This window comes from Cervus elaphus, chromosome 4 (assembly GCF_910594005.1).
Source record: "Cervus elaphus chromosome 4, mCerEla1.1, whole genome shotgun sequence".
Taxonomy (NCBI): Eukaryota; Metazoa; Chordata; class Mammalia; order Artiodactyla; family Cervidae; genus Cervus; species Cervus elaphus.
In genome coordinates this window covers 65,291,991-65,319,305 of record NC_057818.1, presented here as the reverse complement: position 1 = coordinate 65,319,305, position 27,315 = coordinate 65,291,991, and the positions used below count along the sequence as shown (strand labels likewise).

General features: G+C 63.5%; 2 protein-coding genes across 6 annotated transcripts; both read right to left on the bottom strand.

Annotated features, from left to right (window-relative positions):
- Nucleotides 1–2,113: 2,113 nt before the first annotated feature.
- Nucleotides 2,114–4,799, bottom strand: TMEM86B (transmembrane protein 86B). 2 transcript variants are annotated; one of them, XM_043900233.1, is made up of 3 exons: nt 3,993–4,799; nt 3,454–3,706; nt 2,114–2,856 (listed from the first exon to the last, which is right to left on the bottom strand). In XM_043900233.1, the coding sequence occupies exons 1-3, from the start codon at nt 4,074–4,076 to the stop codon at nt 2,474–2,476; spliced, it is 720 nt and encodes a 239-aa protein (XP_043756168.1). In that variant the 5' UTR covers nt 4,077–4,799; the 3' UTR covers nt 2,114–2,473. The 2 variants fall into 2 exon arrangements, with proteins under 2 accessions (XP_043756168.1, XP_043756169.1); XM_043900234.1 differs by having other exon boundaries at nt 3,454–3,634.
- Nucleotides 4,800–4,939: 140 nt separating this feature from the next.
- On the bottom strand, nt 4,940–26,310 carry PPP6R1 (protein phosphatase 6 regulatory subunit 1). Of its 4 annotated transcripts, none has more exons than XM_043900209.1 (24): nt 25,755–26,310; nt 17,031–17,263; nt 15,894–16,080; nt 15,670–15,807; nt 15,519–15,584; nt 14,151–14,263; nt 13,959–14,072; nt 13,686–13,848; nt 13,446–13,598; nt 13,218–13,352; nt 12,770–12,834; nt 12,570–12,685; nt 12,407–12,492; nt 12,194–12,283; nt 12,028–12,125; nt 10,033–10,090; nt 9,778–9,953; nt 7,030–7,148; nt 6,807–6,957; nt 6,654–6,724; nt 6,432–6,513; nt 6,075–6,185; nt 5,928–5,999; nt 4,940–5,817 (listed from the first exon to the last, which is right to left on the bottom strand). In XM_043900209.1, the coding sequence occupies exons 2-24, from the start codon at nt 17,255–17,257 to the stop codon at nt 5,814–5,816; spliced, it is 2,595 nt and encodes an 864-aa protein (XP_043756144.1). In that variant the 5' UTR covers nt 17,258–17,263; nt 25,755–26,310; the 3' UTR covers nt 4,940–5,813. The 4 variants fall into 4 exon arrangements, with proteins under 4 accessions (XP_043756144.1, XP_043756143.1, XP_043756142.1 ...); XM_043900208.1 differs by lacking the exon at nt 25,755–26,310 and adding an exon at nt 23,225–23,365 and having other exon boundaries at nt 5,903–5,999; XM_043900207.1 differs by lacking the exon at nt 25,755–26,310 and adding an exon at nt 23,225–23,364.
- Nucleotides 26,311–27,315: the final 1,005 nt, after the last annotated feature.

Below are 27,315 nucleotides of genomic sequence, written 5' to 3'. Positions count from 1 at the left end.
TGAAAGTGTTACTCCGTCATGTCCGACTCTTTGTGACCCCATGGACTGCAGCCCACCATCCAGGCTCCTCTGTCCATGGGATTCTCCAGGCAAGAGTACTGAAGTGGATTGCCATTTCCTTCTCCAAGGGATCTTCCTGACCCAGGGATGAAACCCGGGTCTCCAGCACTGGAAGCAGATTCTTTATAGTCTGAGCCACCAGGGAAGCCTGAGAGTATCCCAATAAACCTGCCACCATAACATTTTTAGGAATTGGATACAAATGCCTTCAAACAGATCATGGTCACAGTGGAGTGACCACAGACAACAATGCTGTATTATAAATTACAAGGCTGCTGAAAGACTCGATCTTAATTGGCCCCACCACAATAAAGCAACGGTCATTATGTGATGACTCAAGAGGTGTTAGCGAACATTCCCGGGGTACTCATACTGTGACGTATCCATGTATCAAATCAACACTAGCGTGCCTGAAAGGTACAGTTACGTGTCACCCGTATCTGTTTCAAAAACCAGAACATGGGGTTCAGACAGATGGAGGCTGGAAATATTGCTCCTTAGCACTTCTCCCTGGGTGGGAGGTTGTTCTGGGGGCCCTTTAGGAGGGGAGAGGGTGCTCACTTTATCAGCCCTGCAGTCACTCTGTCGTGAGCTTCCCACTCTCAGTGGCTGACAGACTGATGAGGACCTGGGCAGTGTAGCAGGTGGTCCATGACCGCCAGCTGGGTGTGCAGCTGAAGGAAGGCACCCCGGCCACTGTGGCGTCTGAGACTGTGAAGAGCAGTCACCCGCCCCAGTCAGAACACCTGCCTCATCTGGCCTGAGGCGGTTCTCTGTGGTGAGTGGGGGGTCCTGGCCTGTAGGTAGGGCAGGGACTAAAAACCAAGGGTGGGTTCTGGGGCGGGGAGGAATCCTTTAAAGCACATCTTGGATGTAGCAGTCTCCTGCCATGAGTCCCTAAAAGCATAACACGGGTGTGGAAGTCCTTGTCCCGTCTTTGCTATGAGTCTCTAAAAGCAGATCATAGCAGTAGAAGTCTCCTCTCTGCTCTAAGAGTCCCTAAAAGCACATCATGGTTGCAGAAGTCCCTGCTCTGCCGTAAGAGTTCCTAAAGGCACACCATGGCTGCATAAAGTGAGCAGGGTTTGGGGAGCGGTTCTGTTTTCTGTCCTCACGTGCAGGACCTCAGGCTCAAAGGGCAGAGGGCTGCCTGGGTCACAGCCAAGACGAGGGCCACACCTGGGTTCTTTCTTCTTCAGTACTCTATTCCCACCGTGTGGTTACCTACCCCCTCCTCCAAGCCCCCTCTGGGTTTCCTCATCTCCTCAGCCCTCTCCTCTTCTGATACTGGATGTGTCTGCAGTCAGCTGAACTGTGGTCCCCACAGGGCTGTGCCCAAGTCCTGAGCCCGGGCCTTTATGGATGTGATGCTGTTTAGGAACAGGGTCTTTGGAGATGTCATGAAGTTAAGAATCTTGGGATGAGATTGCCCTGGACTTAGGGTGGGCCCTCAGTCCAACTACCGGGTCCCCGGAAGAGGACAGCCTCGCAGAGGGAGAACACCACAGGAAATGTGGCTGAGCTGTCAGGAGCTGGGAGGGGTGGGAAGGACCCTCCCCTGAGCACGCCCTGGACAGAAGGCGCCCCTGCTGACACCGTGGATTTGGACTTGTGGCCTCCAGAATGTTAAGTCACCCAGCTTATGGTAATTTATGACAGCAGCCACAGGAACCTAACATCGGCCAGCCTCCTGACCTCAGCTCAGTAACATCCTCATCTGGATGTCAGACACGATGCATCCCTGCTGCCATTACAGGGCCCTAGGGAAGGGGGTTAGTCCACGCCCCCCCCAAGTCCTGGGCACCAGGACTGGGCCACAGGCAGCCCACTGTGGGCACAGCTAACATCACTGCGTTGTACACGCAAACGCGTGTTCCCAAGGGAGGGCTCGCAGCAGCTGTTCAAAGCATAACCCTGCAAATGGACCGACTATCACCGAATCATGGGCTTAAAAGCGGTTAAAATGGTAAATTCTGTGCGGGGGTAGGGGGTGAGGAAAATGACTCATTTGCTGTTATGGTGATCACCCCTCCCCAAATTAACAGTGATGTCACTGGTTCGACACCCACTTTACTTTTACTTTAAGCAACAGAAAAATAGATCAGGGCCACCGGGAAGGGGACACACGGAGAGCATTTGGAGTCACAGAAGTAGGCCAGGGGCTGGGGGGGGACCCAGCATGGGTCTGGCTGAGGGCCTGGAAATCAGAACGCAGGGCAGGCAGTGGGAACTCGGTGGTGGACTCAGAACTCCAGGAACGGTTGAGTCTCCAGATGAACCGGCACCGGCAGACTGGAGTGTGGGGGCCTGGCTCTAGCCCTCAAGGCTGTTTCTCTGGCTTTACTGGTCTGGGGTGGGGGTCAGATCCTTGCAGGAGGAGAGGGGGCAGATGTCTGCCCACCTCAGCCCTGAGTCAGTGGGACTTGAGCCTGGGGCTCTGGAAGGCCGACAGGGCGATGAGCATCTGGGCGAGGTAGTAGGTGGTCATGACCAGCAGGTGGCCGTGGGGCAGCTGGTGGAAGAAGGTGTTCCAGGCCAGCACGGCGTCTGAGAGCAAAAACAGCAGGGCACCCCAGCGGGCACTCTCACCCCGGGCCAGGGCACGCCACAGCATGGAGGCCAGGACTGTGGAGTAAGACAGCAGAGGCCAGACCAGGTGGGGCGGGAGGTGAAGAAGCAGGAACCCGAAGTAGGGGGCAGAAACCAGGAGGATGGGCAGCAGGAGGCCAGGCTTCAGGGGCGTGAGGCCGAAGGCCCGGAGGTAGAGCAGGTGGGCCAGGCCGAAGGCAGCCATGCCTGCAGGAGACACGGGGGTGGGGGGAAGGGTGGTGGTGGTGGGGCGCCTGGCAAAGCCTGCTGCTCCCCGGCTTCACCCTGCCGCCCTCGGCCCGAGGAAGAGGGCGGACCCCGGCGCCAGCTCCCACCCCGGCCATACCGCCCCATCTCCAGGGTGGCTTCCTCGGCCGTCCCTTCTGGCTAGTTGGCCCCCAAACCACCTCAGGCGTGCACCGCGTTCCATGCGGTTCTGCTCCTAACCGCTCGCGGACGGACACTCCCGCTTGCAGGGGCCCCGGCGGCTGCACACACCCCGGCTCCTGCACCTGCCGGCCCTCTGCCTGCGGGGGCACCTGGCTGCTACCTGCGTCCCGTTTCAGGCGTTACCTTCCCGGTGAAGCTGGCCTCTGCCAGCGTGCTCGAGACCGCGAGCCCTGCGCGCTCACGCGGCCTCGGGTAACGCGCCCAAGTGGGAGGCGCTCATGGCCCTGGGCTCCCTAGGGCGTTCTGTTGGGGAGTCACCCCACCTCCCCCGGCATCCCACCCTCTACCCGCTGGGGCGCGGGGCGGGGGGCGTCCAAACAGGACAAGGCAACATATCACGTCACCCACTCTCACCGTGGAGAAAGGCCTCCGGCCAGACGAGGCAGGCGTCCCCCACGGCCGAGCACAGCAGGGCCCCCTGCAGGAGCGAGCAGTAGCCCCCACCAGGGTGCGCGGTCCCCAGGAACCCCGCCAGGTAGAGGACGGGCAGGCTCTTGAGCAGGGCGCTGACCCTGGACGGCTGGTCCACGGAGCACTGGACGAGGAGGTAGACGGCACAGGCAAGGAAGAACGGGAGCAGCCCCAGGCCCACGCGCAGCTGTGGGTGCTTCGGGGGTAAGGGGTCCTCTGAGCAGCTGCAATGCAGCCCAGCCCCCAGTCCCCGGGACCAGGGACCAGCCCCCCTCTAGAGCCCTCCCGGCCCCCTGGGGGCCAGGCCCACCCCAGCCCAGGGACCCCAGCCTTTTTGCCCAGGGCCTGGAGCAGCCGCACAGGCACCAGGACATCCAGGCTCACAGAACCTTCCTCCACCCCCTCCGCCCCTGCCCTCAATTCTTCAAGGTCACTTAGGTTCCCAGGAGCCCAGGCCTGGTCCCCCACTCAGCGGCGCTCACTTGAGCTGAGAAGCGAGGTCTCCAGGGCAGCCCCTCCTTCCGGGCGTCCAGGTCGGACCTGCGGCCCCCCACAGTGGCCTGCATATGGGCACCGCTAGCTTTGAGGGGTGGTGGGGATGGCGTGTGGTTACACGTTAACTCAGGAGTGTCCTGTGGACTCTGGGACTGATAAGAGGCTTAGGGAGATGCTGCCCCGCCCTGAGACAGTCCTGCCTGGCACAGCTGATACCAGCCATCGGGACCCCAGGGTCTCTCACCCTCCTGCCCTCCCACTTCCTCCTTGCCTCCTAGCCCTGGTTGCCACGCCCCTCCCACCAGGCTGCGCCTGCCGGCTCAGAGGGAAGGGGCGCTGAACTCCCAGGGCGCTTGCAGAGCGAGGTGGGAAGGGTGGGGGACGCCAGGGGCCTGGCTGTCCCTCAGGAGCCCGCCCCGCCCCACCCCCTCCCCACCCCACCCTGCCGCCCCCTCCGGGAAGGCCTGCCCAGCGGACAGCGGCACTGGGCAGTGTGCTAGCCCACAGGCGGCTCCAGGGACGGCTCCCCGCGTCCAGCCAGCCACAGCGCACAGCACAGCCGGTCTCCGCCAGAAGCCACGGACCCCGGGCGCCTCGTCTGGCTTGGTTGGCTGCCCCAATCCCCCAAGCCCCACTGCTTCACCAAGGGGAAAGGGCTCTGGGCATGCGGGCTGAGAATGGGCCGGCAGGAAGTCCACCACCACAACCCCGACCCCCGAAGCCTGTGTGTGTGTACGGGGGGCAGGGACCAGGGAGTGCTCAGCGCCTCCTCCAGAAACCCTTCCCAGCTGAGCAGAAGTTCCCTCCACCAGCGGAGCAAGGAGACCCAGGACCCTAACTCCACGCTCTGAGGGTCCCGCCCAGGAGGCCCCGGTGTGGACCAGCTCAGGCTCCCCGGCCCCGTGTCCCCGAATCGAGGTCTGCGCAGCACGAGTCTTAAACTGTCCTCCTTTATTTGTTTACGTTTGCGATATCAAACAGAAGCTCCGCACGGACACACGCACACTCACGCCCGCCTGGGGAGGGGGCTGGGACAAGGGCACTTGGCAGCTGGGCTGCACCCAGACCCTCGGGAGGAGCAGTGGGACCCCAGCCAGATCCCCGCCCGGGGTCGGTGGGAGACGGAGGTCTCAGTGAATGCGGCAGGGTCCTGGGGCGATGTCACCAGGGGCGGCCCCTGGGACCAGGAACCCAGCTCCCTCCCACAGAGCTGGCTGGGCCGGGTGGAGCTCCCAGCCTGGGTCAAAGTGCAGGGTCCGGGGCAAGGGGGCTGGGCAAAGGCACGGCCCCCCACTCGGGCCCTCCCCCAAGGTGGACCTGAGCTGAAAAGCCGAGTGTGGGTGTGGGCGTCTGCACCGCAGGATGGGGGCATGGCTGGACAGGAGAGTGGTGGTCACCTTGGCACCCCCCACGGCAGCCCCAGTGGGCCCGGGTGAAGGCCTCGCCGCTGCCGCCCAGCCCTGGGTTCTTCCTGGCTCCCCACGTGCCCACTCTGCTCCCTCCAGATACATACATATATATATATATATATATAATATATAATATAGGTCTCTCTCGCGCGCACTCTCTCCTCTCTCTAGCCCACTCTATCTTTACTCTAGGAGACAAAACTCCCGTAATCTCTTTCCTCAGTGCAATGGGGGGTGGGGGCTGTCTCCCGGGCGCCGGCCTCCTGGACTCCAGCGGGGACATGTGTAGGGCGGGGTGGGTGATGGGCAACAGGGCCTCTGCGGCACCTGCCCGGCCCTCACCCGGACAGGGTCGACGCAGAGCACGGAGCGTGCGGCCACCACCACTGGACCAGGCAGTCACCTGGGAAGTGAGAGGGAGAAGGTGTAAGGCTCCGAAACCAGTGCCGGCCCCACCCCGGCCCCGCCCACCTCCATCCAGCGCCCACCTCCGTCCCCAGTGCCCACACTCACTGGGAGCCCGGGGCCGCCGGGCCTCCTGGGGCAGAGCCGTTGGGCATCGGGAGCGGCTGGAGGACCAGGGCACTGTGGAGAGAGGATGAGCGCGCAGTCAGCGCCCCCACGAAACACCGGCTGCCCCTGCCGCTGCACCGTGCTTACCTCTGGCTTTGGGGAAGCCCCGAGGACTCTGGGCTCTTCTCCCCCTCTGGGGGCTGGGGGGGCTGGTGGGCCCCGGGGGCCGGGACAGAGGTAGCAGGGTCTCTGGTTGCACTGCAGGGGGACCGCGGGGTTACCGTCACAGACGCCCTCACATCCCAGGGCCCCTGGGAGCCGCCCAGCAGCCGGATGAGCTGCAGGTCAGCGCCCAGCCCCTGCCCTCTCTGATCCGACCCAGCCCTCCCACCCCAGGGCTGAGCGGGAGCTCTGTGCTCCAGGGCCCTGTAAAAGGGGACAGCCGGGGACCAGCCCCCTGCCTCCCCAGAGGCTTGCTTTCTAGGCTCCCCCAGCAGTCAGTACCTGTCCAAGGAGCTAGGGGCGGAGCGCGTCCCTCTGAGGCCGGCCTGGAGGTCCCCGACGCTGAGCAGGGCCTGGCAGGGGGCTGTGCGGAGGAGAGCGGCCGGCAGTGAGACTCAGGAAGCCGAGCACCAGCGCCCTCCTCAGAGTGGGTGGACAGGCCCGGCACGGGGGCTGAGGTGGGGCAGGCAGGCCGAGCACCGGGGCTGAGGCGGGATGTCTCACCCGCGGGCTCCGCTGCTTTGCTGCCGTCTGTGGCTTCCTGAGGTGCGGAGTGGGGGGCGGGATCCTGAGACCTAGCAGGCAAGAGGAGCAGCCTGAGGGGTGACTGGGCCTGGCGCTGGCGCCCCAGACCCCCGGCCCTGCTTCGGGCCTCACCTGAGCTGCAGGGTGCTGGGGGTCGCAGGGCCAGCCGGGCTCGGGGCCGGGAGGTCCGGATGCTCCCCGTGGGGCTCCCTGTCCCTGCAGTCCTGGGGGCCGGCCGGGCCATCCGTAGGCACTGGGTCAAAAGCAGCTGTCCAGCTGGGGCCTGGGGGCAGTAAGCTGTGAGCCAGAGGCAGACAGCAGGGCCCCGCCCGCGCCCACGCTGCGCGCTACGCACCCGGAGGCTGGCGGCCGGCGCTGGGGTAGCAGGGGGGCCCGGGCCTGCCGCGGGCCCGGCCGTCCTCGTCTTCGTCCTCGTCGTCGTCCTCCTCCTCGCTGTCCGTGCTGCCCCGGCTCCTGCTCCACGGAGCACCTGCGTCACTGCCTTGCGGGCGCCCGGCCTGTCCCCAGCACCGCCCCCAGCGCCGCCCCACGGAAGCATCCAAGGAGCGGGGCGGGGTCGGGGTGGGGGTGGGGGGGGCCGCCGGGCAGTGGGAGGACCGAGGGAGAGTGCGCCCCCTGCGGGTCGGGGGGGAGGCGGCCACGAGCCCCGCCCGGCCCTGGCGGACTGGCCCCTCACCACCTGGCCCCAGGGAAGGCTGACCCCACACGCTTCCTCCACCTGCAGCCTCGCTGGACTTCTGTCACTGCAGCCTCCTGGGCCCCAAACCTAACGGCCGAGTGCCGACAGACATGAGACTCGACACTGTGTCCAACCGGGAACCGCGAAGGAAACCCAGAGGCTCCTAAGACGCTGCCCCGCCGTCCGCACAGTGCACATGAGCCAGATGCCCGCAGAAAGGGTGCAGGCAGCTTCCGACCCTGGACACCTGGGATGGCGTCTCCAGGGCCCACAAGCCACACTCAACAGCGAGCCCTGGGGCCCCCAAGATCAGGGCGTGGCACGGCCCTTCCCACCTGGAGGGGAAGGAGCAAAACTCTGACTGCAGCAAGCGTGGCTTGTGTGCGGGAAACCAACGGATCCTCTCAAGCTGACGGAACAAGCAAGTCCCGCGAGCATCAGTGTGCCAGTGTACTTGTGTTTTTATACACTTGCAGCCACTTCAAAACAACTCTGAGGAAAACATTTCTCTCAGAATTACACCAAAAATGTTTAAGAATAAATTAAAAAATGTATTGCTTAGGAATAAATTTAACAAAAGCACCATAAAACTGAATACTCTGAAAACTACAAGACACTGTCAAAAGTAACTAAGACCTAAACAAATGTAAAGCGAGCCCAAGTTCATGGACTGAAAGACAAAATATTGTTAAAATGGCAACACTCTCCAACTGACCTATAGATTCCAGGCAATCCCTCTCAGAACCTCAGGCGGCTTTCTCTGCTGAAATTAACAATCACCCGGAATTTCAAGGAACTGAACCCAGAATTATCAACACAATTTTAAACAGAACAAATTGGATGCTCACATTTTCAATTTCAGAATTCAGTATGATGCAACAGTAATCAAGGCAGGGGCCCTGGCATAGAGATGTATAGACCAATGGGCCAGGAGAGACAGGCCCAAAATAAATGCTTGCACGAACAGCCAAAAGACTTCTGACAAAGGTGCCCAGACCAGCCAGCAGGGAGTCTCTTCAACCGGTGAGCTGGGACATGGGCATTTCCACACCTAAAAATGAAGCTGGACCCCCACCTCACACACCTAAAAAACTAGCTCACAACACGTCAAAAACCTAAACATTAAGAACTGATGTTACCAAGAAAACCACAGGGGTGAATCATGACCTTGGATTTGGCAATGACACGTGTAAGTGCAAAGCAACTTGGCAGTCACACAGGACACACTCAGCTGATGGCAAGTGACGGACAACCACGCCAACCGGAGGGACAGGCCTCACTCACAGGATAAAGACGCAAAAACCCAAAGGGCAAGGGTCAGAAGAGTGTCAGCCTCGGAGGACAGCGGGCGGCCAGCAGGGGGCGGGGAGGGCCGCGCTCTCCCTCTGGGTGCCACAGCGGGGGGCCCATGCGGCCAACACTTACGACCTATCTCCTTGTTTCTGTGCCAGGCACATGTCACAGGGGTCAGGTCCCGAGCGGGCGTTCACGCCAGCAAGGCCGTGCTGCCCAAGAGCAGCCAGTCAGTGCTCCCGCGCCAGCCACTGCTCGTACAAAGGGCTGGACACGGCTCACAGACCCACAGGCAGACTGAGCAAGGACAATCGCCAAGTCCCACTTCACTGGCGTGACGGGAGGGAGCTGACGCACACCCCACTGCCCTTTTGGCAAGAACACTGAGAGAGCTGCTGCAAGTGAGAGCGGAGTAGAGGGTGGGGGCGGGCAGGCCACCGCCCCACTGGACCAAGCCGTGCCCGAAGGACCACCTCCTGATGGCCCCACTGACTTCTGGACCAAGCCATGCCCAAAGGAGCGCCTCCTGATGGCCCCACTGGACCAAGCCGTGCCCGAAGGACTGCCTCCTGATGGCCCCACTGACTCCTGGACAAAGCCACGCCCGAAGGAGCGCCTCCTGATGGCCCCACTGGATCAAGCCGTGCCCAAAGGACCTGCGTCCTGATGGCCCCACTGGACCAAGCCATGCCCGAAGGACCGCCTCCTGATGGCCCCACTGACTCCTGGACAAAGCCATGCCCGAAGGAGTGCCTCCTGATGGCCCCACTGGATCAAGCCGTGCCCAAAGGACCTGTGTCCTGATGGCCCCACTGGACCAAGCCATGCCCGAAGGACCGCCTCCTGATGGCCCCACTGGACCAAGCCATGCCTGAAAAACCTGCCTCCTGATGGCCCCGCTGACACCTGGACCAAGCCCGAAGGACCTGCACCTGCCTCCACACGCACATTCCTTTTCAACCTGAACTCATCTGAATTGGGTTTCTGTCGCTCAATATTGACAGCGCCCCACATCACACATGCACTGCATTCTCCTTGTTTTGCCCGCAGGTCCTGCAGCCCGACTGTGCTGGGGAACCTGCAGGAGGGGAGGGGAGCGGGGGGACTCACCGCACGCCCGAGGGCTGGCCCAGGCGGCCCGCCCTGGCCAGCTGGCCGCCCTGCCAGGCACCGTCCTCCCCGTCAGACTCCCCAGAGCCCTGGCCCTCCTCCTCGTCCTCCTCCTCGTCATCGTCGAACTGCTGGATGCGGTCCTTGTAGCAGATCTCCAGTAGGTTGGCGTTGGGCTGCAGGGCGGGCAGGAGGGTGAGGAGGGCCGCCTGCCCGCAGCGAACCCCCGCCCCCAGCAGCGGTCGGGCAGCTCACGTTGTCATCGTCTGCGCTCAGGGAGAAGGTGATGCTGGCCGTCTTGTCGAAAGGCGCGCTGCGGGGGAGGCACAGAGGCAGTGAGCGACCCTCTCTCCTGGGCCCGGTTCCAGCAGACGCGCCTCCTGCTAGGGCTGCCTGTGAACCGCAGTGGCCCGGCGGCACCCCCGTGGGCGGGACGTCTGCAGAGTGAGCCGCCCTGCCTGTGTGTCCCCAGTCACGCAAGGCCCCACACGGAGACCTAAGACGCCTGCCCCTTGCTTCCTCTTCACAATAGAAGGGACACAGACCCTCGCCGGGCAGGCTAGGCTTTCAGGCTTTGAGATCACAGCCTGAGGGAGACACTTATTTCGAGGCACACAGGTCCCCACGGCAGGACCCAGGTGGGGGCCAGGGAGCCCAGGGATCGCGGGCAGTGCCCATGCCCACCACCACCTCGCACCGCCGGCCTTTCTGCGTCCACACGCGCCCACACCCGTCTCTGCTCGGCTCTCTGTCCTCCAGAAAGCCGCACAGAAGCCCCACTCCTGGATGAAGGAATCGAATCCACACGCTTTAAGTACTGGCGCACGTCGTGGGAAGAGCTCTGTCCATGTGCACTCCGACCCGCACAGTGTGCAATCTCCCAGCAGCGCCTACTTGTCCTCCTTGCCTTCCTCCCAGAGCGGAAGAGCACCGTGTGTCTGCACTGAGGTCCAGGCCCTCCTGTGACGGGGCTGCTTCCAGGCTGTCAGCTGCTGTCTCCGACCGAGGAAGCACGTTCACAACCCCTGCGGGCTGACTTGGCACGGGGAAGATGGGCTCACAACCCCCACCAAGGCAGGTCCCCTCAGCGCCCTCACGGGGAGGGAGCAGCCGCGGGCATGGCTGGAGGACCAGTGAGCAGCGCCTTCAGCCCTGAGTTTGCAAGCGTATTTTCTGTTCCAGGATACTTCATACTTTGGCCTTTTTTTTTTTTTTTAAGTTAAAGCTCTTCACCTCACTGGCGTTTATCTTGATGGAAGAGGTGACAGTCTCATCCTAAAAGTGCAGCCAGCGGTGCCCGGGCCGCTCCCTGAGTGTGGCCGCCCCCTGGCCAGGGTCTTCTCCGGGGGCTCCCAGCACACACCGGCCGGGCAGAGTGGCAGCTGACAGAGGTTGCACTTCTGCTCCCAGGGCGTCTCTGTCCACCTCAAGGCACGACAGACAGCAGCTGGCGCCCTGTCTCCCTGGTTGCAGACAGGCTCCCGAGCCCTGAGCCGGGGGTGGTCCTGACAGGTAACTGGTCAACACCCGACAGAGGCCCAACACGGTGCCCTAGACGACACGGGTGGGGCCAGGGCCCAGCCCCCGTGCAGCCCAAAGGGGCAACGGCTGGGAAACCTCGCCCTGCGGCATCCGCAGCTTTCCCTTGGGCATCCCAGGCGCATCTGCTCCTGCGCACTGGCTGCACCCGTCACCACGCACGGCCCTAGGGCCCAGCGCGAGGCCACGGGCGGCTGGCCCGCTCCCCCCAGTCTCCCCTCCGGATCCCAGGTGCCTGCCCTTCCCTTCACTGTCCACCCACGGCCGTCACAAGGCAGCTCATGAAACCGACAGAACACCAGAACTTTTTCTCAGTTAAAACAACCAGTGTCCATGGCAGAGAATTCGGACATTCAAGAGAAAGGTTCCAGGGCGATATCAGAGCCATCGATATCGACATGCGGTACAACACATACGGAGAATCAGAACTGGTCACTAAAAGCACCCTCCCCGGTCGGCCCAAGGCCTCTGAAGGGGAGGGGAGGCAGACGAGATCGGAGTCTGTGAGGGCGCGCAGCCAGCCCCGTGTCCCAGGACGCCCACGCCGCTCCTGCCCGCTGCGGAGGGTGAGAGGACTGCAGCCCGCAGGCTGAGCCCACCTGGGCCGGGTGGGCACGGGGACGCCGGGTACGAACCAGGCGAGCACGTGCTCTCCCGCCGCCTCGCGGCCCTCCGTGTCCCTGCCTGACCTGGCCTGGCCGGGGCACTCACTTCACACTCTCCTCCTGCTCCCCGAACTCCTCGTCGTTGAAGCCGAAGTGGTCGATGAAGGCCGAGGTCATGCGCTGCATCTGGAAGTCCATGAAGGCCTGCGGGGGGGGCGGCAGTCAGGGCAGGCCTGCACGCAGCCTCCCTCCCCTGCCCTCCCCGCCCGCACCTGCTGCAGCACCGCCTCCTCCGGGAAGTTGAATTCCTTGAGCCTGTCATCCTCGTCGTCGCTGGAGGAGTGCAGGTGGTGCGTGTTCACCTGGGCAGGGGTGGGCAGGGGTCAGGGCCTGCGGGGCCCCCGGGGAAGCCTGGGGCAGGCTGGGGCTGCGGGGCGGAGGTCGGGGCCGGGCTGGGAGGAGGAGGACCGGCGCAGGAGACTCACCAGGTCTACCGTGTTCTTTTTGTTGGTCTCCGCCAGGGGGCCCGACACGAAGGCCTCCCAGCGCTCCCGCTGCTCCTGCGGCAGCTCTGCCGGAAGGGGCGGTGCAACGTGAGGACGGAGGCCCCGCCCACCCCACCCGCCCCCAGGCACGCCCCACCCTCACCCTTCAGGAGCTGCTGCAGCTGCTCTGCATTGGGCCCCTTCTCCGAGTTCTGCACCAGGGCGTTGGCCACGCTCGTCAAATGGCCCATGTAGCCTTTCCGAGGGCCCCCTGCGGACCTGGAGAGAGGGAAACCAGGGCTGGACTCGGGCTGCGCCAGCCCTTGCCGCCACCCCCGCCCTGGCCCAGGACCCCCTGCTCACTGCACGCGGTCGTTCTCCTCCCAGGAGGTCAGGATGCGCTCCACCAGGCGGCAGCGCTGCAGCAGCTGTGGGGGTGGGGCGGTGTGCAGTGGGTGTGAGCACGGCCCGCCTCCCCTGCTCAGCCATTCGGGGCCCACTCAGCCTGCACAGCAAGCCCCAGGGCCACGCCGCCTGCCTCCCGCTCCAGCTTCGCCCTGAGGCCCGGGCCACATCTAGGAAGGCACCTCCAGGAGCGCGGGGCCATCACCCTGGGAGAACCCTTCCTGGTCCCCCAGGACACCCACTGCCCCTGAGGTCACCACTCCACCAGTCCCCACCCTCGCACAACACCTGCTGTTTTCCAACACTCCGCCCTTGAGGAACCTGGCTGCACATGACAGGCAGGGGGAGACCTGGAGCAGAGCCCCCCACAGACCAGAGGGGATTGGGATCCAGGAGCCCAGCTCACGTGTTTCACGACAGGGTTCTCCGAGGGTGTGTCTGAGCTGCTGTCGGCAGGGGGCCCGGAGCTCAGCATCGTGCTCACGCACACCTCCACTTGGGCATGCAAGAAGTTGTTGAACACGTAGTGGAAGAAGAGGTCCTGGGGGTGAAGGCACAGGCTGGCTCTGAGGGGCTCCCCCAGTGTTGCCCCACCCCCCCCGCCCCCTGCACCCCCGCCCTTTGCCCCCAGTACCAGCATGGTGTTGGGCACATCCAGGGCCAGGAGCTCCTGGGTCAGGGCAGCATCATTGGCGCTCAGGGCGCTGGCCAGCAGCTTGACCACGTGCAATCTCGTGTTGCCCAGGGGTGGGGCCAGGCTGCCCCACGTCGTGCGCAGCGGCTCCAGCTGCAGGTGGAGGGTGGGGTTCGGTTCCTGCCCCAGCTCTGCCCTGACCCCAGGACTGCCCCTCCTTCCCCCAAGCACCCTGCCCACCTCAGGCGGCTCCAGCAGGAGCTGGTGGAAGCAGCTAAGACGCGGGCGCAGGGCATGCAGGGCCCCCGCACTGGACACGGCGCCATCCAGGGTCGCCTGGGCCAGGAGCTCCAGCTGCCCATCCACGCTGCTGAAGAAGTTGTTCACGGTCACGGACTCAGACCTGCAGCAGGCATGGTGGAGGGCAGTGTGAACCACCCAGGCGGCCTGTGTACACATGTGCGCGTGCATGCGTGCACACACCGGGGGCGGGGGCGTGCCTGGGGTGCTCACCTGGGCCTCCTGGGCTCCAGTAGCGTCAGCAGCACCTGGATCCCACTCACGAGGACGGATGGGTTGCGCTCCCCCTCCAGCATGTTGCTCAGGAGCTGCTCAATGGTCTCCTGCCTGGGGCAGGCGCGGGGGCGTCAGGGAGGAGGGCCCGGGACGGCTCCCCCCTACTGCCTGGGCGACCCCGCAACCCACTTCTCCAGGGTGGTCAGCAGCTGGTCGGGCTCTGGGCTGTCCTGCACTTGGATCATCTGCTCCCGGCTCAGGCGGATGATGTCACACAGGGACTGGGACGCGTTGGAATGTTGCTGGGGAGGGAGAGAGAGCTGAGGACCCCGGCCCGCCCTGGCGTCAGGAAGCCCCGCGTGCTGGAGGGGGGCACCTGCCCTCGAGGACAGAGCGCCACACAGACCCGGGGAAACACGTGGGAGGGAGAGAACACAGACACTGGGCAGGAGAGACGGCCGAGAGAAGGAAACCAAAGAAGACTTCCTGGAAGAAGAGATCCCGACGCAAACCCCACACACGCCATCACAGCTAGTGGCCAAGGGGTGCAATGACCCAGGCATCCACCAACTCGTGACTGGAGAGGCTACTGAGGTCTGTCCATACAGTGAAACACTGCTCGTCTTTGGAAAAGGACAAAGCACTGAACACACTCCAGCTCCGATGAACACAGCAACCTGGTGCTAAGGCCAGGGCCAGTCATAGGCAAGCACGCGTCACGCGTTGCACCCACAGGAAACCACCGGGAGCGGCAAAGCAGGAGGGAAAGCAGACAGGTGTCTGCGGGCCGAGCCACCCTGTGGGGAACAGCGGGTGGCAGCTACTGGGACTGGGTCTCCTCTGTGGAGCGATGAAGCGCGCTCTAAAACCGGCATCATGAAGGCTGCACGAGCCTGTGTGCGCTGAACGCCACTCGGTTCTGTGTTTTCACTGGGTGAGCCTCACAGTGTGTGGTAAGCTGCTCTGAGATAAACTGAGAGAAGCACGGGCAGAGCCCGAAGTCCAACCCAGCAGGCGGCTGCCAGAGCCCAGCACGCAGACCCGCAGACCCCCCCCAGGCCACCGCCGCACCTCAGAGCCCTGCGCTGTGCCCTGCCACCTGGCTGCCAGCAGACGCCCCCTGTCCCTCTGCCACGAAGGCAGGGTGGTCCTCATTGCCCCAGGCCTGGCCCTGGCTGAGTGCCTGGGGTGATGACCCATGCGCATGAACCTCTGCTCTGCCAGCCAGTGGGCCAGGAGGACAGACGTGGGGCCCCTGGCATTATCTCTGAAGGACCAGCAGGGCTGACCCATGCACAGGAGACGGGAAGAGCCGCCAGGCCCAGAGGCGAGGAGGGGCGCCTGGGGAAGGGCGGCAGTGAGGGCTGGGTCACAGGGCGGTCTTTAGAACCCCGAGCACTCCTGGGATGAGGAGCTGGTTCCTGAGGAGTGGTCCAGGGGCATAACCCTCACCTGTTCTAACCAGGAGCCCCCCCCCGCCCAAGCTCCGAAGGCTCCCTTCTCTCATCACTCATTTAAGGGGGCACGGGGCCTAAGCTCGCGGGCAGCAGCACTCACATTGTCGTCCTTCGACGGGTGGATCTGTTCGATGAGCCTCTGGACGATCTTCTCCTCGTTGAGCCACTGCGGAGGGAGGAGAGGGTGGGGCTCCGCGCCCCGCTGCCCCCACCCCGCTCCAGGCCCCGCCCCGGCCCCGCCCCGCACGCACATTGACCACGTCCTGCCTCAACTGCGGCCGTTCCACGCAGGTGAGGAGGCGCAGCAGCAGGTCCATGATGGCCGAGGTGCCGATGTGCTGCAGCAGCAGGTCCACGAAGTCGTCCTTCTTCCGCAGGAAGGACACGAGCTGAGGATGCGGGCTGCGGGTGAGCGCTGGACCCCCGGGCCCACCAGCCCACGCTCACCTGCCCGCCCTGCCCGCGGCCCGGGCACCTGGTCAGTCTTGCGGTTGATGAGGACGCCCATGACCTTGCTGAAGAAGCTGGCCAACAACGGGTTGAGGCTGCCGCTGCTCTGCAAAAAGCCGTAGAGGCGGTGCAGCAGGGACTCGTCCGCCCCTAGCGCGTCGTTGATCTGGGGCACATCCGACGTCAGGATCTCGCAGGCCACGCTGGGGTACCTGTCAACCCAGAAGGGTTGCGGAAGGGGCGGCAGGGACCCGGCTGCCCCGACCCCCAGTCCCGGTCCATACAAGCTCCCCTCCCCCCAAGCCGGCGTCGGGCCCCCTAAGCCTGGACCCAACCCTGCAGGCTGACCCCCCCGGCCCCAAGGACCTTTCACCAGAAGGGAGGGCTGCCTGCCTAGAGCGCCACCCAGGCCCCGGGGACCCCAGCCTGCTCAGCTCTGCCTCACGAGCTGTCAGGCCCTGGCAAGTGAGTTCCTCGGGGCGGCGCGAGGAGCCCAGGGCCAGGCGGGCACAGGAGTCAGAACTGAGGCGTGGGACACGCTCAAGCTGGCAGACAGGGGACAGAGCCAGGTGAGCAAAGCCGAAGAGGGAGAAGACACGAGGGAGCAGTGACGGACAGGTGGGCACTGAGCCCCTCCCCGCGCCAGGCTGACCACACCGCACCGAGCCCCCACTTCACACAGAGAGAACTGAGCAGGAGTCAACCACTGCCCATCTGGCTCGAGGCCTCTGGGGACAGAGGCAGGACCTGTGAGGCCCGGTGCGTATGTCAGTGTGAGGGGCCAGGCAGAGGGCGACCCGGGGAACCAGGAGGCCTGTCTGGGACGGGCGGGGCAGGGCTGGAGAGGGGCAGCAGAGACCAGGGCAGACAGGTCCCCTGGACAGCGCCTGCCCGCCTCTCCCTCCCTCCCCGGCGCCCCCTCTGGCGGGAGGGGCACAGCCACACCTTCAGGGCCTGAGTTCTCAGACAGGAACAGAAATCCAAGTAAAGAACCACCAGGAGATAAAGTGGGGGCGGGGCGGGGCAAAGAGACACATGGCCCGCCCCCTCACTGCTGGGGGAGGGTCCTCGGGGGCTCCTCCCACCCCTCCGGAGGCGGGGCAGGTCTGGCAAGTCGCACAGAAACGGGGCCAACAAGGTCCAGGGCAAGTCGGGGGCTCACTTGTAGCGCAGCCGCTCCTCGCCGCTGGCCGGCGGCTCCTGGGTGACCCAGGCCACCATGGCCTGCAGGTGCAGCGGCTGCAGCAGGAAGTCCAGCAGCTTGCGGTTGACGACCTTGCACTCCTGCAGCACGTCCTCCTCGTCCAGCAGCTCGGGCAGGCTGAGGTCCTCCCGCTCCAGCAGCGCGTCGAGGTGCGAGCTCGTGTGCAGGTCAAACTTCCAAAACATGGCGCCCTGCAGGCAGCGCGGTCACATGACGGCCCGCCCACCCACCGCCTCCACCTCCCAGCCTGCCAGCCCACTCCACGGGCGACTTCCTGCCCACTGCCCAGCGCCGGCGAAGACCACTTGCTTCAGAAGCCTCCAGGCTGTGTGCAGGGCGGGGGAGAGGGAGGTATGCGGTGTCTCCAGGCTGCGTGCGTGCACACACACACACACACACACACACACACACGCACACACACACGCCCCAACCCCTGTACCCGGTGCCAGGACAGGACAAGGAAAAGTTGGAGGGGAGAGCGCGCTGGCCCCCAGAATAGCCACTGACGGGGCCCACCGGCATCAGACAGGGAAGCACCTCCAAGGGACAACGGCGGCTGTGGCCTGCCCACCCAGCATTGGCCTCAGGAGCATTTCGGGTGGAGCATGCGCTAGGTGCCTGGAGGGTCCAAGCCCTGATGAGCAGACTTGGCTGCCCCTCTGGGGATTCCTGCGGCCCCTAGCCTCGACCCCAGGGTGCACAGCTGCCCTGAGCTGGCCGCCAGCTCCCCAGCCACTCTGTCCAGCCATCCCCCCAGACACCGGGGCTGTGCCTACGGCCCTGTTGAGGGCTCTGGTCACCCCACGGAACGGCAGACAACCATACCCAGGTCAGCTGGGCCCCCGAGCACCATGCTGGCACTGCCCAGCGCTCATGTGTCACCTGCCTCCTGAAGACCCCCGAGGCCAAGGCTGCTGCAGCCAGACCTGGAGGCCAGGATGGCCCTGCTGGCACCATCCCAGCTGTGGAGAGCTCGCCCACCGGACGGGCAGCAGCCCGGGACAGAGCCGAGCGGCCAAGGGCGGGCGCCTGCCTTCCAACCCTCAGCTCCCCCAGGAGGCTGCCAGCAGCCGGCTCTCCCATCCAGCCTCCTCAGGAGCCTCTCGTGTCTCCTCCTAGCCCCCAGGACGACCTCTCAGTGACGGGGAAAAAGTGGCCCCCGAGGTGCAATGATCCTGCGGGACTCGCCTGGTTCCTAAGCCCTGGCTGCCTGCAGGTGGAGCGGAGGGGCTGTGACCTCACAAGACAGCAGTGGACACGGGCCCCAGAGATGGGGAGGACGTGGGGGCACCTGAGAGCTCCCAGGGCTGGGGCCTGGCCACCCGCACTCCGGTGCTCGCCCCCTGGGCTGCACCCCACCCCCTTAGGACGCTTTTCTGAAACAGACTTGCGCACCTAGCACACGGTACCCCGAAAGGCCCCAAGGTGGCCCCCCAGGAGCCCCCCACTCAGTCCTGCCAGAGTCTGCACCCCAGGCCCTCACACCCGCCTCCCCTTGACCAACAACTTGTGCGGGCCGAGCCCAGGCCACGGCCCCCGGACCTCCCTGACCCCCAGCGAACCCTGGCCTGGCTCCGCACACATCACCCCAAGACTGCCACGTTGGGGTGTGTCTCCGTCCCAGCTAGAAGCCCCCGAGCAGTGCCCACTATGCCGTGGCTAACCCAGCCCCAGTCCTTGGGGCGAGAACAGCGGCGCCACGCAGACAACGCGCAGACACATGAGGCCAGCAAATCATGTGAGCTGCTCAGCCGTCACCTCAACTGATTCCCACAACCTGCCCCACCGTACGGGGTGTGAGGGCTGCTGAACTGCGGAGCGGTGCGCGAGCCCCACGAGGTCCCTTCTCAGAGCGCAGGCGCCTCGTCCGTGCAGGGGAGCCCAGCCACGCCAACGAAAGCTGACAGAGCCAGCGAGTGCGCTCCGGGCCGGCCCTCCCCCCGGCCCGCGGGACCCAGGCACCCATTCAGCGACGTCTCTGAGGCCGGGGAGGGGCTGGGTGCAGACCCACAGCCTTGAAGACCTGTAGAGCAGGCACCCCGCGCGTCCCCCGCCGGCTGTGGACAGAGCACAGAACCTTCCTGCCTGGCGGCCATGACCACCCTGGACAGCACCACGTGGGGACACGCGCTTGGAAGCCAGGACTGAAGGGCGGGCCCTGCTCTGGAGGCGGGAGGCGAAGGACCTGTCAGGGCATCAGGAGGGGGCTGCTCCCGCCCCGACAGCCCCAGCCACACCCAAGGGCGCCCATAAACCACCCCAGGTGGGGTGGAGACTGCCAGGGCTGGCAGGCCGGGGAGGGGAGGAGAGTGGGCTGCTCTGCGTGCTGAACGCGGGGCCCTGTCTCGGAGCGGGGACACTGCTCCCGGAGGCAGGCGGGCAGCGCCCCAAGCCCACAAGTGCACGAGGGCCATCCCCACTTCTGCCTGGGCCCCAGGCCCACCCACCTCACCTGGAGAGATGGCGGGCCTAGACAGTTTCCTGAGCTGGGTGCTCGTGGGGCCAGAACCACTGCATGGGGCAGCCGCTGACCTGGCCCAAGGGACGAGGCCCAACCCCCCCCGCCCCCCTTGAGAACACCACCTCTTTCTAACCGCAGATTTTTGTGAGGACAAAAAGACCAGAGAGGTCAAAAGGTCATCCCGGGGGGCATGAACAAAGCCAGCCACCAAAGACCACACGTCAAATGTGTGTGCGCGCGCAATCAGTCGCTCAGTCGTGTCTGACTCTACTGTGACCCTGTGGACTCTAGCCCACAAGGCTCCTCTGCCCATGGGATTTTTCAGGCAAGAAGACTGGAGTGGGTTGCCATTCCCTTCTCCAGGGGATCTTCCCCACCCAGGGACTGAACCCGTGTCTCCTGCACCGGCAGGCAGATTCTTCACTGTCTGAGCCACCAGGGCAGAGCCCACATATCGCATACTTCCATTTAAATGAAACATCCAGAAAAGACAAATCCGTAGACACAGAATTGGGATCAGTGTTTTTCAGGAGCTGGGGGACAAGACAAGGATGCAGGGAGACAACTGCAAGCAAGTATGGGGTTTCCTTTTAGGAAAGGGGTGTTCTTTTCAAAAAAAAAGTTCTAAAATCAATTGTACACAATTTTATTTGATACTATAACTTACTTTAAAAAATCTATGGTGGTGACTGTTGGTTGCACAACTCTGAATAGACTAGATATTGAATTGTGTAGTTTAAATGGATGTCATATATTACATTACATAAATTATATCTCCCCCAACACACACACACACACACACACACACACACACAAATCTATCGTCAACAAGACCAGGACTTCCCTGGTGGTACAGTGGATAGGAATCTACCTGCCAATGTAGGGGGAACGTGTTCGATCCTCAGTCAGGGAACTAGATCCCACATACAGCAGAGTCACTGCGCCTGCCCACCGGAGCCATGAGCCCAAACTACTGACGCCTGCTCACCTGGAGCCTGTGCTCCTCAATGAGGGGCCGCGGCCAGTAGCCCGTACACCTCTACAAGAGGACCCCGGCTTGCTGCAGCTGGAGAAGGCCCACGCAGCAACAAAGACCCAGCACAACCAATAAACACACAACTTGTTACAAAACAAACAGAACCGAAGCTGCCTGAGGCTGCCGTGAGAGGGCCAGGCCTTGGCCTGCTCTGCGCCCAAGAAGCCAGGAGCTGACACGCCGCCAGGGCCGGGCCGGGCTGGGCCGGGGTGAGAAGGCACAGCTGCGGGCGCACGCCCAGGCTCCCCCACCCTCACTACCCGCCGGGTCCCCGAGCTAAGCAGGCCCCCTCAGCTGGGGGACGAGCCTGCAGAGAGCCTGTGCACCCGCACAGGGACACGAGCTGTGTCCCTCGTCAAGACGGCCAGGGACAGCACTGCTCTCGTTTCCGTCTGACAGCCGAGGCGCAGGGGGCCCGCAGGCGTCAGCCACAGCAGAAGCAGGCCTCAGCACACTCTCCAGGCTGCAGGAGGACAGCCTCGGGGCTGAGGCCCACTGACCGTGTCCAAAGCACCTGCACGATGCCACAGGCTACGTCCTCCCCCACAACCCTGCCACCCGCCCTGGACCACAGGCAGGACTTCCCTCCCAAAACTGGCTTGGGCTGGGGGGTGAGTGGGGTATGGACTCCAGGGACTTCAGAAACCAGGCGGTCCCTTAAACTCTCAGAACCTCAGGTCCTCCTCCGAAAGTCAGAGGAGGCTGCAAGGATCAGAGGTAGCCGAGGGGTGGTCAGTACCCTTCCCTCCCGAAGTCAGCTCCCAAGCTCTACACGGGACAAGATGCAGATGCAGGAGGCACGGAGTAAGGAAAACATCCCACAGAAAACACTCTCCCCCACCACACACTCCAGTGCACCTAGCCTCAGGTCCCAGCGGTCAACTTCCCGGAAGCCCTGGACGTGGACAGCAGAGGAGCTTCCTCCTCACTCTCTAACAGTGACATGCATACCACGCCTTGTCTCCTCGTCCATGAAACAGGCCCAGCCGCCAGGAAGGGGCACGTTCTGAGAACAGCGGGGTCAGGCCCGTGGTCCTGACAGGGCAGGTCTCCTTCAGCAGGTGTCCCTGGGACCAGGCTGAAGGCTGGACACTTCTGAGCAGGAGGGAAGGTGCAGCCACTACCCAGGGGGACAGCGCTAAAAACAGGAGCCCTGAGGAAGATGGCCCGTTCGCCTGGGTGGCTGAGCTCACTCAAATACTCTGGTGGGTGCCCCACACCCCACCACCCCCGTGCTTTGCAACTTTTAGCAAACTTCAAGAAAACGGAAGTGAATACCACTGGCTTTTAGCGACCGTTTGAAAACCATGACTCTGGCTGCAAACGGAAGAAGGGGAAACTGTAAATGAGAAAGGAAGCCATTAAGAACGAAAACTACCTCTCTCTGCGCCAGCTCCGCACCATCGCCCCGGGTTTCCGGCTTCACTGCGTGGTTCTCAGGCCTTGGACACCAGCGGCCCTTCTCGGGAGCCGGCAGCCCTCGCCCGGTGCGGGCTCAGTGAGGGCCCAGCTGCAGCCCCCACAGAGTGCCCCCACAGCCGCAGCAGCGGTCTATCCACACACGGCCCTGCCTGCCTGCCTGCCTGGGAGCCCGGGGCGGGTCCTTTACCTGCCGCCCCTTTCTCGCCCGCCTTTGCCCCACACACCCGGAAGTGGAGATCAAGTCTGAAGAGGTCGCTGGGAGGGCCCTGGGGTGGCCCCCTGAGATGCCCTGAGGCTCAGGAGGAACTCCAGCCTGGGCAGAGGCCAGAGCCCGCAGCCCTCAGCCACCACAGGCCACAGGCCCCTAATGAGGTGCCGGCCAGGCGTGGAGACCCCGCTGCTGGCTGACAAGCCCCCAGCCTTCACAGGGCCCACAGGTCAGAGGACAGTGAGACCATCGCCCTCTAACTCCTCGCAATCCATCAGCTTTCAGCCAAATGTGAAATGGGGGTGAGGGACTTCCATTCCAGGAACGGGACCATGGTAACATCAGGACCCATCAGAGACTCGGCAAGGTAAGCCGTGGGACACCCACGTGGAAGTAGGGGTCACAGAGGCCAGAGAAGGAGAGGGACCTGGCCAAGGCCTCATGCGACATGGGCTGGGACTTTACCCGGGACTCAGGAAAGCTAGGGGTGGTGGCGGCTGTTAGGGGTCCCAGACCATGCTCGCCCGGGTAGGGTGGCAACTCTGCTCCTACCCAGGGCATGGAACAATCAGAAATGTAAGAGAGTGGGAGAGCGGCTGAGGATGCGGAGGGGCCCCAAAGCTCGCCATCAGGGGCACCTCCTGGATCAGCCAGGGGTTAAAAGGGGAAAAGAGCAGTGAGGAGGTTCTGAAACGGTCCGTGGGGAACAGGGGGCTGGACTGAGTGTTCTAGGGAGATCCAAAGTCAGGAAGGCCTGCGCTCCCAGCCTGCCTCGCCAGGCCCCAGGCTCTGCGGCCTCAGAGCAGGCACCCAACTCCACTGAACCCCGGTCTCTCCCAACACCTCGCGGAGGACTGCCCTGCCCCTGGCAAGATCCACAAAACCGCTGTTCTAGGGACATCCTGGTTCAGCCTGGAAAAGAGTGTGTGTCCCCACCCCTGGCCTGCGCCTGCCCAGGGACCCTGCAGGAGCCGGGGAGGCGGGGAAGGCGGGCATCTCCACCAAGGCGTCCACGCCTCTCTCACCTCATCTCTCGCGGCAACCCGCATGGCGCTCAACACTCCCGCCACTCCTGACTGCTCGTCTGCGCCCTGGCTCTGCCCGGGCTTGGCTGCTCCCTCTGCCTTCCCTCCAGCTCTTCGAGCCTGACTAGCTAGGTCCTCCTGGGTCCTTCAGGCTTCAGCACAGACACCACTTCCTCCAGGAAGCCTCCCCTGACTGCGTGAGAGGCCTGCTCCACACTTTCACGGCTTCCGTGGTCACACTGTGACGGCATCGGAGCGCTCGGTGACAGGACCTGCCTGTCCAGGCACCTGCCTCTGGCAGCAGGACGCCAATTTCCCAGGACCAAGCCTAAGGCAAGGCCCCCTGACCAGAGCTACTTCTGGAATTAAAGTCACGAAGGGGCCGGTGACCCGCTACGGTCACTTGGCCATGGATCCTGGAAAAAAACATTGGGTGGGTGGGTGGAGACCAGCAGATGCTCCCCTACTGGAGAGAAACAGTAGGTAGCCCCATGACACTACCTACCAAAAACACAAAAGGAAATCGAAGTACACAACTCAACACATGCCACTCACAGTCGCAAAAGAGCAGGTTAAGTCACACTGTACCCAACACCCGAGCAGGAGAGCGGGGCTTGTCCACCGCTCCCAGGCACCACTGAGCTGGGCTGTCCTCTGCCCTGGAGGAGGCCCCACAGCATCCCGGCTCTCACCCGCCACCTGCCAGTAGCATCCCGAGCTGTAACAACTGAAACCATCTCCACTGCCCTTAGTGAAGGTCCCCTGGGGGATACCATCGTCGTTCCCCCCACCCCCCAGCTGAGAACCCAGGCAAGACAATCCCAAACTGAGTTATAACCTTAAAGCTGCTGACCCTGGAGCACTTCCTGTGCTGCAGGCTTCTACAAACGCACACGGAATCCCCAGAACCGCCCTCTCCACACCCCACGGAAGTGTCTTTGCAACTCTGAAGCCCGCCCCACACCTGACAACACATCTTCCTTCCAGAAACATCCTGCCTTTCAGGCTGGTGTGACCGGTAACTAACGTCTGTGTCCTCAGCACAGATGTCCGAGTGTGTAAATCACCGAGCAAGACAGACCCTAGCCACCATGTTCCAGGGCCCGGCGAGCAGCCCCAGCAGGGCGTTCCGCCCCTCTCTCCTGCAGCCTGCGAGGCTGGGTTCCCACCTTCACGTATCTGCATGTGCTGTTCCTTCCACCCGGAAGGCCCTTCTTCCCACTTTCCATCTGTCAACTCCTACTCATCCTTCCTCGACAGAAAAAGCCACCCGCGGAGTCAGTCTCCCCGGTCGCTCCGAGGTGGCCCCCACAGCGCCCTGAGGTACCCCCTCACCACACCAGCAACTGTGACTGTCCCCCCAGCCTTTGTTCCCTCCGGCCCTCCCTCCGCGCCGGCACCAGGCCCCTGCTGGCCCTCAGCAGGCCTCACCTCACAGAGAGGGGCCGCGCCCCAGGCAGGGTGAGGGGGAAGCCCCGCTCCTCGAGTCTCCTGAGCCCCAGGGTGCCAGGCCAAGGCCATGGATCTCCCAGGCAGGCCTCGGGAGGAGGGGGTGAGGCAGGGAGAGGAAGGCCAAGGGTGGCCGGGGAAGGGGCCCCGAGCGGGGCAGGGTGGGAGGAGCAGAGAGAAGGGGGAGCCCCGGGGGTCGGAGGGGGAAGACTAAGAAACCAGAGGGGAAGCCCGCAGAATCTAAGGAGGCGAGGGTGGGAGTCAGGAGCGGCAGGGGAGGTGGGAAAGAGACACTGAGGCAGGGGTACGGAATGAGAGGGGAAGGAAGTGGGGCTGGAAGGGGGGAGCCTAGGGGATTTGGGGGCTGAGGAAGAGACCAAGAGACTTGGGGGGCTGAGGGGAGAGACTAGGAAACTTGGAGGGCTGAGCGGGGAGAAGTTAGGAGACTTGAGGGGCCTGAGGGGGGAAAACTTGGGGTCTGAGAAGAACAGACTAAGAGACTTGGAGGGGCTAAGGGGAGAGACCTGGAGTCTTGAGGGGCCGAGGGGTAAAGACTAAGAGACTTGGGGTCTGAGAGGGAGAGACTAGGAAACTTGAGAGGCTGAGGGGGAAAGACTAAGAGACTGGGGGTCTGACAGCGAGAGACTAGGAGACTTGAAAGGCTGAGGGGGAGAGACTGGGAGACTTGAGGGGTCTGAGGGGGGAGACTTGGAGGGCTGAGGAGGAGAGACTTAACAGGCTTGGGGGGCAGAGGGGGAAAGACTAAGAGACTTGGGGTCTGAGCCGGGGGAGACTAAAAGACTTGGAGGGCTGAAGGAGATAGACCTGGAGTCTTGGTGGGCTGAGGGGAGATGGAGTAGCCTGAGGGGAGAGACTAGGAGTCGAGAGGCTGAGGAGGAGAAACTAAGAGAATCGAGGGTATGAGGGGGAGACACCAGGGCTGGGGAGCCCTCATGGACAAAGGGAAGGGTCCGAAGGAGAAGGGGTGAGGAGACTCGAGGGTACCTGGGCGGTGTTCTCGGGGGTGGGGAGGTGACTCGGGTGCCCAGACTGCGGGGAGGGTCCCGGGCCGCCCGCTTACCTGCGCGGGGGGGGCGGCGGCTCCTCGCACTCCGGGCTCATCGGGGCGCCCCCCCCGCCCCGCCACCGGCGGCTCCGGCCCCGATCAGGGACCCGGTATGTGGGGGCGGGGGGCAGCGGCGGGGGCTCGCGCTTGCGCCGGGGCTCGCGCACGCGTCTCGGGCCTAGGGGGGCCCTCGAGCGACGAGTTCCAGAGTTTTGGGGGTCAACGCCGGACGGGCGGGGGTCCGGGGCCCGCGGGCGAGGTGGCTGAGGGAGGTTGGTGGGGTCGCGAGGCCCGCGTAGGCCCTCGGCTGAGAAGTCGCCCCGGTTTACCCGGCCCGGCGCCCCGCGAGAAAGCAAGGGCTGGTCAGGAAAGGCGTCCTACTCCGCGGTCCCAACAGGCCGCAATGCTGAGCAACGGCTGACGGAAGCCGAGGCCCACTTCCTCCACCGCCCCCTTCCCCAAAGCGGCGAGGTCCCGGGCCTTTGCAGTCGGCTTCAGGGCCTCGGCCGCCCGGCTCCGTCCGCCACTATCCCACAATCCCCCTGGTACGGGGGCACGCAGGAGGCCCCGCCCTCCCGCCGGCGACTCGCTGCGCAGGTGTGTGGAGGCCGCGCGCCCGGGCCCTGCAGTGCGCGTGCGCGCCGGACCAGCCGCGCCGGGCCACGCCCAGCCTGAGCAACTCCGCCGCAAAAGCGCTCGCGCCGGTTTGTGCCAACGGTCTCTCCCTGAGTAAACCCGGGCCACCCGACGCGCAGGCCCCGCTGCACACGCTGGCAGCGTTTCTCTGCGACTCCGTTCCTCAGCCCACCCTGCTCCAGGATTTCTCTATCCCCTCGCCCCCTTTTGGACATCCACTTGCTAGTCTATCTCCTCCAATCACATTATTGCTTTGGCTCCAGGGTCGTTTCCTGAGGAATCCAGCTAGGGTTTTGTCTCCAACCCCGGCCGGGCGCTTTTGTCTCGCCGCGATCTTTTTCGACGTCTGCCTTCTCTGAGCTTCAGGCTGACTTCAGTCCCATTTCTAGGCCTTCGCCCAGCCCGTGTCTGTACTGTTGCAGCTGCTGCACAAGTATCCTCTAACATAAGTCTAGGTGCTAAGTCTAGGTTCTCCTAGACTTTAGACCCATAGTCTTTAAGATCCCATCTAGCTGGGAGCCTCAGTTTCCTCAGTTTCCATAGCCCTTGCTTTCCATGATACAGGCCAGAATCGGCGCTGTGCGTGCTTGTAAGGACTCGGCTTTTTAAAAAAAAAAAACACGCATATTTACCTTTCCCGTTTCAGGGACATTTTTATTGACTCCTATTCTAGTTTGTTCTCTATTTCAAGAATGTCAGTCATGCGTTTGTGCTTCACATCTGTTAGCTTCTATTTGCTTTAGTCCTTGTCATTTCTACCTGCATTTACTGATTACCACAAGTCAGTAAAGTCATTTTCCAGCCAAGTCTTTTCCGGTCCTTGCTATTTCCAGTGTCTTGTGTTGCATGCGATGTTCTTAGCTACTGCTGATTGATAGGCAGCCACAGCCTGTCGTGTTCACAGCTGAGAGCTGCAGGTGTGAAGGTTGGTGGGGCTGCT

Excerpts from the sequence above, each read along its gene's own strand:
- TMEM86B (XM_043900233.1), bottom strand. The coding sequence starts at position 4,076 with ATGCAGGCCACTGTGGGGGGCCGCAGGTCCGACCTGGACGCCCGGAAG. Across the intron at positions 3,707-3,992 it reads GACCTCGCTTCTCAGCTCAA|CACCCACAGCTGCGCGTGGG; the intron begins GTGAGCGCCGCT and ends TTACCCCCGAAG. Across the intron at positions 2,857-3,453 it reads GCCGGAGGCCTTTCTCCACG|GCATGGCTGCCTTCGGCCTG; the intron begins GTGAGAGTGGGT and ends TGTCTCCTGCAG.
- PPP6R1 (XM_043900208.1), bottom strand. The coding sequence starts at position 23,248 with ATGCGGGTTGCCGCGAGAGATGAG. Across the intron at positions 13,599-13,685 it reads TCCTGCTGGAGCCGCCTGAG|CTGGAGCCGCTGCGCACGAC; the intron begins GTGGGCAGGGTG and ends CTCCACCTGCAG. Across the intron at positions 9,954-10,032 it reads TGAGCGCAGACGATGACAAC|CCCAACGCCAACCTACTGGA; the intron begins GTGAGCTGCCCG and ends CCCGCCCTGCAG.